This window comes from Schistocerca piceifrons, chromosome 2, assembly GCF_021461385.2.
Source record: "Schistocerca piceifrons isolate TAMUIC-IGC-003096 chromosome 2, iqSchPice1.1, whole genome shotgun sequence".
NCBI classification, from domain to species: domain Eukaryota; kingdom Metazoa; phylum Arthropoda; class Insecta; order Orthoptera; family Acrididae; genus Schistocerca; species Schistocerca piceifrons.
Window position 1 is genome coordinate 361,584,106 of NC_060139.1, and position 13,782 is coordinate 361,597,887.

General features: G+C 42.0%; 1 protein-coding gene across 1 annotated transcript in view; it reads left to right on the top strand.

Annotated features, from left to right (window-relative positions):
- LOC124775387 overlaps window positions 1-3,304 on the top strand; it is a 39,530-nt gene extending 36,226 nt beyond the window's left edge. Inside the window, exon 3 of the mRNA XM_047250221.1 lies at window positions 2,912-3,304. Within this exon, the coding sequence (XP_047106177.1) occupies window positions 2,912-3,304 (393 nt within the window). The remainder of the gene's footprint in view (window positions 1-2,911) is intronic.
- The last annotated feature ends 10,478 nt before the right edge of the window (window positions 3,305-13,782 follow it).

Here is a 13,782-nt window from a genome sequence, read left to right on the forward strand (position 1 = left end):
AAATTAAGATTGCAGCTCACACGCTCCGTGAATAGTGGTGCGAGTAATAGGTGGTGATGGTTGCATGAGAAATAGCGCTGGTAACACAGAACCTTTTAAATTCATAGGACACAGTAAATAGCGCATAGTCATTGACAATAACCTTGGGACCCCAAATATGGAGAAAATACGACTAAAATGCTGAATGGTTATACTCATAATACCTGCCCTGCTCAGCAACAGGCAAATAAAACAGAAGAGTCACTCATCACCACCCATCACATACCGATAACCCGGTTTAGTACAGGTTAGGGGACGTAGCTAATAGATGAACACCTTGTCTAACGTTTGCTCTCCCCTATTAGAGCTAAGCTTCCCCACCTGAGTTTCACTACCAAACAGTCCTCACACTGGCGCAGTAATTTACGAACATCGCCATTTAACACCAAGAGTAGACCAACTGAGGTGCTCTTTAATCCTCGTTATGGTCTTACATACTCTCAGGTGCTCTGCACACAAGGAATGATAAAAGTACTTAAACACCAGAGGATTCAGCCCCTGGGATAGCCATACCTGATCCTTCCTGTCATCCCTCGTCCGCCTAAGAGTCGTGTTGAAACAGTTATCTAAGAGCGTCAGCCACTCGGTTATTTGTATCCATTATCTGATGAACATTAAAACGTAAGGTAGATATGTGTACAGCCCACCGATCTGTCCTCGGCGTCTTCCGTGGGCTAACTAGAACCGATGTTAAGGTCTGGATGTTGGTCTCTAGGTAGAATGGGTTAACTTTAAGATAAAACTTGAATTATTCCAATCCAGATAACACAGATAGCACTTCTGCTTCGCATACAGACTATTTGATCTTCCCACTTGATAATGCGGGTGCAGGGATAACTGACAGGCTTGCTCTTTCCCTCCTCCTCTTGGAGAAGGATGACCACGACACCTAAATTGGTGGTATCTGTGTGGTACACCTTTACTGTACACAGGATGACCAAGGAATGACATCTCTTTTTTTGGCCAGTTTGAACATAGCAGATTTCACACTCAGCCTGGCTTCCGACAGTGGGTGAAAGACTTGCCCTGTATTATCCAGGTGATCACTGAAAGTTTTGCTGCAAATAATCATGTTGTCCAAATGATTGTAACACCCCTAAATTTTAGTCACCCAGCACACAACCTAGAAAGCGTGATAATATGACTGCTCTCGTAGTCAACCCAAATGGAACTCAGCTGCGTTCAAAGAGCTTCTAATTCAATGTAAAATGCAGGAAGAGGCATGGACTTCTCTGGGAGAGACATATGGTGGTAGGCCTGATTCAGGTCAAGAACGGTGAAGTATTCCGTATCTGAAAAACAATTTATCAATTACGAAGGTCAGGCAAAGGTTCAGATTCCTTAATTACCTTTAGATTCAGAGCACAATAAACCACAACCACCTAGGATCCTTCCCCACTGGGTTTAGGAACGAAAAATATCGATAATGCGTAGGGCGAGACCATTGGTGGAGTTACACACTCAGCTAAAAACTGATCGATAATTTTTCTTAACTCTCTCATCTACAGTAGTGATAACTGGTAGGGTGACTGAGGAACTGGTACCTTATCTCTCAGTACCTTAGACTGGACTTTGTTGATGACCCCTAGCCTATCGTTAGTATTTCTGGGTAGCGTCCCAAGACTTCCAACAAGCCATTTCTCTGCTCTTTACTCAAATGGAATATATCAGACGGTGACCACTCTGCCTTTACAAACCACATCCCATTCCTGTGCCATTGCCTGCACCACAAATGCTTCTTCACTGGCGTTAACTTGAGAAGCAAGGATTTTCGGATAGCAGAAGCTGTTTAAATACTAGGTTGTGTTTGAGGAAGTTTCTTTCTATAATTCATTAGGTACTGCAAGTAGATTTTTGTTGCACAGCGCTGTGTATTCCTTGAAAACTATTTACTGCTTTTGTATGTGGAGATTCTCATCCATCGTAAATTTTTGTAGGCAGGAGACAGAGTTCTAAAAACTCAAATTAAATTTCGAAACATGGAGTAAAAATTTCAAATAGAGCCACCCTCAAAACATCACAGAACCACCTCCAGCCTGAATATCAGCTTCCACACACTCCATCTTAAAACCTTTATTGAGCCATTAGTTCACTAGTCATCTGGTAGCATTTGAATAAAGGGACAAAATCACGACTCGTCGGCTCACATTTAGCTTCTGCAGTCGACTAATTTCCGGTTTCTGTGTTGTTTGGCCCGTAGATCTCGTGCAGCAGCTTTATACGGTGGCGTGAGCAATGGCTTTCTGAGATGTACTTAACTCAAATGTCCACTGCATGGAGTTACCTTAGCAATGATCGTTCATAAGCTGGTTGGGATGGATCTGCATTCATTCACGCAGCAATTCCTGTCAGGTTTGAAACCGATTGTCAATGAAAAGACGTTCAACCGCCTCTGATCCCTGTTGGTAGGGATCTTTTTACGACCACTGTTCTTGCGTCATTTGACATACGTGGTATCTCATTCTATTTTTTTATGTCATTCCGTGGAGACAAATCAGATTTTCTGCATTGAAATAGCAGCAAATTGGATAATCTGAGTCAATCTTGGGCACAGAATCTCCTGTCTACCATTCTGTCACATCTCCACATCTTTTCATCTTACTGCACTATCCAACAAAATAACACATACATACCACTACACTGCCATGATTGATGTAATCAGTGGAGAGTTATATTTGTGACTGGTTCCAGTTCTACACTATGTAAATCCTCCCAAAGAGACCCGTGTGCACTTTTAAAGAAGTGTCTAATATTCCGTCTGGTGTCAAGCTTTTGTCAGGTATACAGTTCTAGTATCAGGTGGGGCATGTTAATCTATCACTTCAGTATTCAACGGAATTCATTTTGCTCTGCTGCCTTTCTACATCCACAGATGACACACGTGTCCAGCCCTGCCCGCGACCTGGCATACTTCCTGTACGCGAACACCGGCCTGGATGTGCACGAGCGCCTGCCTTCACTGCTGGAGACCTACCACACACAGCTACAGGCGTCGCTGCGCGCGCTGGGGATGGCAGCTGCGGCGGACGCCTACCCGCTGGACGAACTGCTCAGGGACATGGAGGACCTGAAGCATTTCACCCTCTACACTTCCACCTTCTGTGGTTTCGTGGTCTCCTCGGAGCGCGTCGGAGACAAATTCACGCGAGCTCTACAGGACTTAAATTTTCAGCCAGACACATTGTATGGCGTGTATGACAACGAATACTCCCGACCATATATGCAGTACATTATACGCCACTTCGAGAGTAAGGGGCTCCTGTGAATCACATTGACTATACAGTGTGATACAGCACTAGAATTGCATAATGACTTCAATATTTTATGCGGCAAATCTTGCCACAGCACTACAATGTCTGCAATAATGCAGAGTGAAATAATTGTTAATTTAACTTTCAACTCCATGTGTAACTTGCTCCGTTCACCTTCTCACTGAATGAATTTCTTTCTAAACGACAAAAATAAAAAATCAGTATCTCTGGTTGTCATTAATTGGATTGAAACATCCTTTTATTTCATATTCACCACTATTGTACAATTTTGGGTATGGAGCTATTCTCAAGTGGTAGTACAGCATAACTCACGTATGTACTCTAGTACACTCTGACACTTGTAAATGGTATGTTGTGTCACAGATTATCAACTTGATGTCAAGTCTATCATTGCAAATTCTGACCAATCCTCTACGTTTTACCATTTTATGAATTTACGAATACTTCGGCTTGTAACCTAAGTATGTGCATTTTGTGGTTCATACTATCTAACCGCTCGAAACAGGCTACACAGTCTAAACTGCGCAGTAGTAGTGAATTCAAAAGAAAAGAATGTTTTAATACAGCCAGTAGCTGCCACTGGAATAGATTTTTATCTTTCAGAAAATTTATGTTAGTTGTGGATCCCATTAGAACTAAAATATTTGAAGTAACTGCGATAGTTACGACTTTTAGAGAGTGGCTGTTTTCACAATATTTACGCACTTGTAAAATTTATCAACTCTCCATGTCGAATTCCTTACTGATGTGTTCTTTATGTTTTCACATAACGCAATTTCAGAAAGTAATGGACAAGTAGGTTGTTGAGCTGTGTACACTATGTGATGTTTAACGAATTATGAAACAAGTAAACCTGATATTACTCTTGATCAGAGGTGTAATGTTGGCCCAGCTGAAAAAAAATCGCGCTCTCTAAAATGAAATGCATAATCTGTAAGTAACTACGTAGAATTCATTACAGCAGGAAGAAGCAGAAATTCAATTCAGTGTGTTGTATAATTCCATATAACATAAAGACAGTGATTATCTGTTCATTATTTTCAAAGTGTTAAACAAAATTATCGGTAAACATTAAACAGTTAAATGCATTGTAGTGACTGACACTTAATGTACATAAGCATAGGCGTATACTTGTATCTGTTGTCTGGTGTACTTGTGCTTCTAAAACCTCGCTGTACTCGTATGTATCTCTAGTGAAACTTAGACCATGCAGCGTGCCTTCTGTGACGCGAAGGTATTGATAATTTCACTGACATCAATGGATCTAGTTCTCTCACTTTCGATACTGAGAAGGCTGAGTTCACTAAGCCTGTCTTGTCTCATAGAATTATGCAGATATTTCATTATAAGTCTGAGCATCGAAAATGAGCGTTCAGCCGAAGAAACAGTAACAGGAATAGTTTAATACAGGTAAAATGTTGTGCATACATCTGGAACGCTAGCACCTACGATTCAGTTCTTTATTAACAATTGTTCTGTTCAAAGTGTTTCAAATGGCTCTGAGCACTATGGGACTCAACTTCTGAGGTCATTAGTCCCCTAGAACTTAGAACTAGTTAAACCTAACTAACCTAAGGACATCACAAACATCCATGCCCGAGGCAGGATTCGAACCTGCGACCGTAGCGGTCTTGCGGTTCCAGCCTGCAGCGCCTTTAACCGCACGGCCATTTCGGCCGGCAATTGTTCTGTTAAGTCACCTACAGATATTAATTTTTTTTTTCTTAGAGCGATTTAGAAACCAATTACCTAGTCTGATAATGCACTGCAAATATTTCCTCATGTGCATTTCGAAGAATTACTGCTGCATTGTCAATCTCTTTGTAACAAGCATAATTTAGAAATTTTGGGAAAATAATTTTAAAGATGTGGCTAACATTATCCATACGCTCAAACCTGCTTTCCAACTGGTCTACAATATTGTCCAAACTGCCATTACGACTGTGATTCTGAAATACACTCCTGGAAATGGAAAAAAGAACACATTGACGCCGGTGTGTCAGACCCACCATACTTGCTCCGGACACTGCGAGAGGGCTGTACAAGCAATGGTCACACGCACGGCACAGCGGACGCACCAGGAACCGCGGTGTTGGCCGTCGAATGGCGCTAGCTGCGCAGCATTTGTGCACCGCCGCCGTCAGTGTCAGCCAGTTTGCCGTGGCATACGGAGCTCCATCGCAGTCTTTAACACTGGTAGCATGCCGCGACAGCGTGGACGTGAACCGTATGTGCAGTTGACGGACTTTGAGCGAGGGCGTATAGTGGGCATGCGGGAGGCCGGGTGGACGTACCGCCGAATTGCTCAACACGTGGGGCGTGAGGTCTCCACAGTACATCGATGTTGTCGCCAGAGGTCGGCGGAAGGTGTACGTGCCCGTCGACCTGGGACCGGACCGCAGCGACGCACGGATGCACGCCAAGACCGTAGGATCCTACGCAGTGCCGTAGGGGACCGCACCGCCACTCCCCAGCAAATTAGGGACACTGTTGCTCCTGGGGTATCCGCGAGGACCATTCGCAACCGTCTCCATGAAGCTGGGCTACGGTCCCGCACACCGTTAGGCCGTCTTCCGCTCACGCCCCAACATCGTGCAGCCCGCCTCCAGTGGTGTCGCGACAGGCGTGAATGGAGGGACGAATGGAGACGTGTCGTCTTCAGCGATGAGAGTCGCTTCTGCCTTGGTGCCAATGATGGTCGTATGCGTGTTTGGCGCCGTGCAGGTGAGCGCCACAATCAGGACTGCATACGACCGAGGCACACAGGGCCAACACCCGGCATCATGGTGTGGGGAGCGATCTCCTACACTGGCCGTACACCACGGGTGATCGTCGAGGGGCACTGATTAGTGCACGGTACATCCAAACCGTCATCGAACCCATCGTTCTACCATTCCTGGACCGGCAAGGGAACTTGCTGTTCCAACAGGACAATGCACGTCCGCATGTATCCCGTGCCACCCAACGTGCTCTAGAAGGTGTAAGTCAACTACCCTGGCCAGCAAGATCTCCGGATCTGTCCCCCATTGAGCATGTTTGGGACTGGATGAAGCGTCGTCTCACGTGGTCTGCACGTCCAGCACGAACGCTGGTCCAACTGAGGCGCCAGGTGGAAATGGCATGGCAAGCCGTTCCACAGGACTTCATCCAGCATCTCTACGATCGTCTCCATGGGAGAATAGCAGCCTGCATTGCTGCGAAAGGTGGATATACACTGTACTAGTGCCGACATTGTGCATGCTCTGTTGCCTGTGTCTATGTGCCTGTGGTTCTGTCAGTGTGATCATGTGATGTATCTAACCCCAGGAATGTGTCAATAAAGTTTCCCCTTCCTGGGACAATGAATTCACGATGTTCTTATTTCAATTTCCAGGAGTGTATATATTTCCTTCCGCTAGCCATTCATCCTGACAGAGTTCATTAAAACGTTTTTTTCACTCTTCGAATTCTTTTATTTTCAAATTGTGGTGAAATTTCCGATTTCATTAGCAAGGATGTAGCTGATGACATTCCGTCCTCAAAATTGTTTCAATAGCAAGATGAATTATCAGCTGCATTCTGAAGAAGAGTACGCAATTTTCAAGATACACATTTTCCGTCAAGCTTGTGTTTCGTAAGAAAGAGCTTTTTTACGGGATTGGGTTGTTAGCCTAATGCCCAGCCCTCCTCCTTCATCCGGACGTGGGAACGGCACTGGCTGTTGAAGACAACTAACACCAGGCGGAGTTGCATCGTTAAGTACGAGATTTAAACTACGCGCTGCACAGTGCATATGTTTTGCAGAGATTTAAACTACGCGCTGCACAGTGCATATGTTTTGCAGTTTTTTTGTCTTTGTTGAGTTCTCGTTCTAATAGCTTTGTATATGGCTGGCTTATGCGGACAATCGTCATGACCCTGACGACGGAGTTTAGTTAACAAGAGCCTCTTTTCGTTTATTGCACTTGACATTTTCTTTTCTATTCCTAACGCACTATTATCTTATTTCACAAAAACCTAAAAAACTTCACTTATCTTTATGTCACAAGGGTTTCCAGCGACATCACATGGAACACTAACGTATCTAAATTTCTGAGTTACTTGATCTCTTTTTGTAATTTTCTGTGTTGTATCTGCAATAATGGAAAAGACAGGGACAACTATAATGTCCTCAATTTATTTTTAAACTGCACGAGGTAGGACATTTATTAACTCATTCTTAATTGAAGGGCTAAGGTTCTTTTGTGCGTGTTTTGTTTAATTTTTTAGGTTGCATCGTAACGGATCGTACTTAGCGACAAGTTCGATAAGTGATGAAAAATTTCCACTGTTTGATTTTCCAGTTTCCTCCCTATGTCCCTGAAACGCTATGTTTAGGGTGCGAGTGTTGATTCAGAATACGCTCAAGAGCCTGTTTCCATTTGTTCTCACTTTTGTTTACTTCTGAATCCATAACTGCTCAACTACATTTTTCCTACGCAACGAACTGAAAGCAATGCATGCGTTAAAATATGCGTAGCTAGATTCGTGTCGTACTATACTTCTGGTTAGCCACTTCCAATCTCGAAACCTTCCCACCAAGCTGACGACGATTTCTGTCCCCCAAAGAGCCAACATGGTTTACAGCAAATGGAGTCTTTTTAAGTGAATAACACAAGCATTCTCTCAAATTTTTTTGTGCTTCCATTGTGTACTTTGCGTAATGTTCAATGGAGAAGGGCCTATTTTCCTGCTTAGCACTTTTTGGGTATAAAAAGCACTAGCGGATAAAGATTTTATTTAACATAAAACTTTTTAGTTTCATCATCTACATCTAAGCGGCAATCTACACTATCATTTGAACAGTCCGGTCTATTAATGGGCCAAATTATATAAGGTATCTCAGAAGTCTTTCTCTGATAACAAACACGTCTAACACAGAAAATATGACACAGACATATTATCTTTTATCTTGAAGTTCGGGTAGTATATTCAAGTTTTTGTGTACACACAAACGATTAAAAAATTTCCATGTGTGTTGCTTTTGTTGGCCAGAGGATGTCCAGGCGATATTCTAATTCCACCCATATGAGGGGCTTATTTCAATAGTGGTACAAGTCCATTACCTTTACTTTTCTGTCTATAATGCTTCTGAAATTAATCAGCCAAACAAACAGAAAGAAAGGTTCATCTCTAGCAAGAAGCCATATGCTTGAATATTTCTGGTATTTTAACCACAGATTTTTCAGCGCTCATTGAACTTTAGGACTCTGTATCTCAATATGAAGAAAGATGGACTTGTACCACTATTGAAATAAACCCTTCATATGTTGGTCAATATTTCGTGAGGGGTGGTTGTTACGGTGTCAGTAATTCTGCGCCATAATGCTGCGATGTCATTCACTGTTATTTGATAAACCTGGTCTTTGACGTGGCCCCAAGGGAAGAAATCCAGTGGTGTTATGTCCTTTCGTCGCGGAGGCCTGTTGATGGGACCGCCACCCCCGATACATCTTCCCCGAAACGCTGTATTCAAATAGGCACGAACATCTACCCCCCAATGAGGTGGACACCATCTTGTTGGAAAATTAAGCCCGGAATGTCCTGAATTTGTGGCACAACAAATAACTGCAATATCTCAAGATACACATTGGCTGTGATTGCCGTTTCACTGAAGAAAAAATGTCATACGATTTTGTTGTGCATGACACCGTATCAGGCGTTCAGCTTGGGCATGTATATGTGTGTCCACAAAAAATTGAATACGTCACTTGCAATTTGTCTATGTGTCATATCAAATGCGTTACAAATTTCTGTAATCAGGAAAAAGACTTCTGGGACAGCCGGTATTTATGGCTATTTTCTTACATCTTCTTTTCCGATTTCACAATTGCTGTTATCGCTTTTCACTTAAGAACCGCACTCACTTACGGCACTGCAAACTTCTGTAACGTTGATCTAGCTCTGCCACCAGGAAGAGAAAAAATTACGTATTTTCACCAATTTGTTTGCTTCTCTTTTTAATTCTCCCTTCTTTTCTGTTTTGTGCCCCACTAAGATGTTCGTGCTCAAATTTAAACAATTTCATTTTTCTGTAAAAAGGCATTATAAACACGAAAAAATGTTAAACTTTAAACTATTCATGTCACGTTCGAAAGATATAACGCCACTTAACGATACACCTATTCTAAACTTCCTACGAAGAGCGCTCGTCTGAAACTGGAGATGGCTGTTAATTTGTCGTTATTGCACCACAACGTCTTATTGGATAATTGATATTGTTGTCGAATAAAGACGTGACAAAGGTTAAATGTTTGGAAAAAAAATTGCTTAATAGAATCTTAGGTACATTACACATCAAGGGAGGAGGAGATTAGTGTTTAACGTCCCGTCGACAACGAGGTCATTAGAGACGGAGCACAAGCTCGGATTAGGGAAGGATGGGGAAGGAAATCGGCCGTGCCCTTTCGAAGGAACCATCCCGGCATTTGCCTTAAGTGATCTAGGGAAATCACGGAAAACCTAAATCAGGATGGCCGGACGCGGGATTGAACCGTCGTCCTCCCGAATGCGAGTACATTACACATCAAGAAAAATAATTTTCTTCCTAAAAGTGATATTTTGGTATACTTTTTCATTGTTGTCATTGTTTTATAATAACTAATATGCGTCGTAATTTTATGACGATCGAGGACCGTGTTGTAAACCAAGTGTCACGAGAAACTGCAAGGACAAGGATTGTTTACACACTCTTATAGCTGTTACTCAATGTTGATTGATTCTACAAAATCGTTTTGAACTGATCTTTTGTGTGCATACTGGCATGTTTACCTTATAAATAGTTCTCTACTTGTACTTGAGACAATGGAAAAATGAAGATGGAATAATGACAATATTATGAAAAGGATAGACTGCTAAACGCCACGTAGTGGATATATCCTTTTCGTAATATTGTTTTTATATTTGTATATATTTTAATTTTTTATATTTATTTTTAACCTTATGATAATAGCAATAATATTTATTTGCTTTTCTGCGGGTCCTTAAAGCACCGGGTCCGCCCGCATTGCATGTCCTGCAGGCTCTAATGTTACACCCTTGCACTTGACTGACATTACAATAGGTAGGACTCGCCCTATTTTTCTGGGAATATCGGTTAAGGTGACTCCGTTTATTAACAGTGCCATTGCAGACGACGAGATGTATCTCATTCTCAACATCAGTTTACTCAAGATTATGTTGCACTTTTCATTTCTGCTGTGAATGCAGATCAGAACCCAGGTAAATAATAACACATTGCAGCTATAATGAATAATAAAGAGACGGATTGTTGGGAAAATATCGTTTATTCACAGTGTTATACGTCCACATGCACATTTGTTCGTTGGCATCAATTTCCCACTGATGTAGTTTCTAGTTACTGGCGTTGCAGACCCAGGGCTTCTCGACTGAGCGAATTTAAAGTAATGTACTAAAATGTGACTAAGCACAGGCAATCGTTTGTGGGTATATACAACTGCAGTACAAAAAGCTTCATACCTGTACATAGATAAAGTAGTTGAACCACTTAATATTTTATACGCAACCGAATATAAAGAAATATCCTTTAACATACATCACAAAAAATGTGAGTTGCTAAATGTGAGGGCACTGTTGTTGTATACTATTCATAAGAACTGTGAATTCCTCAGGAATAAATAACTTCATTACCGAGGACGCAAATACACGGATCAGTTTATACCATATTGCCCAACTGTATACAAAGCCAACCATATAGCTGGCCAAAACGTGTCCGAACCAAAGTCCACAAGCACAGCCAAAGTCGTCGTAAATGACGGCTGCGAATTGAGGACAGCATTCAATCTACGCTAGTTCTCCCGGAACTGCCTTATTTAAGGCCGTATGTCGAGGTGATCTCACAGATAATACAGGCAAGAAACACGCACAAAAGAAGCGGCAATAAGACCATAAATAGTTGGAATGAAATTAGCTGAAGCAAATACGGCAGTGCTATTTTCATAAAACCTGAGAAAGCCATAACATTGACGAACAGAACTACCAACAACAACGCAGATCTAATGACAGTTGAATGTGACACCTTTACTGTAACATCAATAGGCAAGCCCCATGCAGAGAAGCTCAGCATGGTTTTACCACCAGACTTCAACAACCCGACGACACAGTTCACCTTAGAAGACTGTAACTACCATAGCACTTCAGGGGGCTACAGAGATACAGATGAGGACAGACATATGCAGGGTGATTATAATTAAAGTTCCAGTTTCAAAACGCTGTAAAACATGAACCGCTGCTCAGAATGATGTCAAATTTTAACAGAAAATTAAAGAAAACTTTACCACTATATGGCACTGTGAGCGCTGTAAGATAATTGAATTTGGCGGAAAATGATAGATTAATCGCAGTACGACGGCTATCGTGTTAGTTGCACATTAAATCAAACACCTTGTGGAATGTGCACGAGTACATAAGTTTGGCATTCAACAATTGTGGCACTCTCACTTATATTTCGTACTGAGAGAGAAGAACTGACAGTTGAAGTGGCCTTTGCGCACGTGCTTCGCGCATCCACAACGGCCAATCAGATCATGAGATTTTTTTTCTTAGAGTACCGTGGCAATGCCTCAGTTTTGCCAAAGTGCCAGGCGACCCCTGCTTTCAGTCGTTCAGGTTTGTATGTGTAAATATGCATTCCACTAATTCTTTTAGTTTCTTGCCATGCGTGAGGAAAATGGCTTCCTGTAGTGGAGATAAGAGGAGTTTTGGAGAAGGAGCTACGCTATAATCTCAACCATGCGAATTTGTATACACATTGCGTGTTTACTCTGAAAGGGGAAGGGAGAATGGTGGGCCTTTTGTAACCTCCTTCTCACTTATCGACCTTAATGACAGTGAAAAATTAAACCGCGTGTACCTAATGGAAATTTGGGAAAAGCAATCGTCACCGAAGTTAATCTGTCGGTAAAGAGGGAGGAAAGGGATACATCTAAATGAAAGGAAAAATGCAGATGGAACTGGTGGAAATTAATTTTGAGAAGGGGTAAAGTTAATAAACAAAGTAAATGTGCGGCCGTTACGTAAACAATTAACACTTACCGTGCGGCTGCCGTAATATTACGTCGCGGGCGGAAACGAAGAAAATGCGGCCGCCGTAATATTACGTCCCGCCGCATTCCATATTGTTTTAGTGTTTCAAACGCATTGTTAGCGTTCCCGCTACAACCTGTAGGTCCTGTAATGCTTGTAGTTCATCATATTAGCGCTATATCGTAGCACCTAGTGAGGTAATGCGATATATCCGTATATATTTCCGAACGAATTCACGTGTGTTTTTCATGCGTATGTTAGGTGTTCTGTGGTGTCCTGTCGTTTGTTTACCGTTGAAATTGGCGCTACTATTTTTGTTTTAGCTTGTTTATCTTCTTTTTACTCACAATGGCGAGTGATGAGGATGCAAAACTTCGAAAAATGATTGAAGAAGTACTTGCTGAACCTGCTGATGATGATTTTTCGGATTTCGATAGTGACAGTGATTACGAAATGCCAGAAAATAAGGATAGTCCAGGTAAGTCTAACATCTTACTAAATCGATGCAGAACAAGACAGTTCATGTTGCGATTTGTTCTGTTACGTTCTGTATTATTTCAGACACAGATTTGTCGTCAGATGAAGGTGAGCCACCGCCTATGTTTCCCTCCCCCCCCCCCCCCCCCCCTCCCCACTCATCATCCTCATCATCGAAAGAGGCCAAGATTGAGTGACATTTCACAGGATGACAGGACTATAGTGAATCAAACACCGAACATTTTGTTATTTATAGGGTCTCATGGTGTGCTAAATAATGTAGGACCCTGTCAGTCAAGTGAATATTTAGATTTTTTTTCTCATTTTATAAATGACAGGGTTATTTCAATTATGAAGGAACAAACCTATATGCTAGACAGAAGCTGGCACCACTGAGAGCACAATACAAATTAGGGCCCAATTCTAGATTCAAGCAGTGGAGGACGCTAACAATTGCTGAAACAAAGACGCTTCTGGCTATTATCCTCCACATGTCAATCAGTGAGAGGCCAAGTATGGCCAGTCACTGGTGTAGTGATCCAGTGGTTAGCTGCAATTTTTGCCCTAATATTATGCCAAGGGACAGATTTCTGAATATTTTGTCTATGTTCCACATAAATGACAATTCAAAGCAAAAAAGGAAAGATGAAGTAGACTTTGATGCCCTTCATAAGGTCAGGCCTCTTCTGGATGATTTGGTAAGGAATTTCAAAGAAAGTTATCAGCCAGGTGAAGCACTAACCATTGATGAAGTTATGTGTCCTTTCAGAGGGCGTGTAGGTTTCAAAGTTTATATGGCTAATAAGCCAAACAAATATTGCATGAAGCTATACATTCTTCCAGAATCCAAAACTGGGTATATATACAACTTTGAAGTTTACCACGGAAGGGATGATAAACTGGACAACAGTGCCTCTGCAGTGGTAAAGCG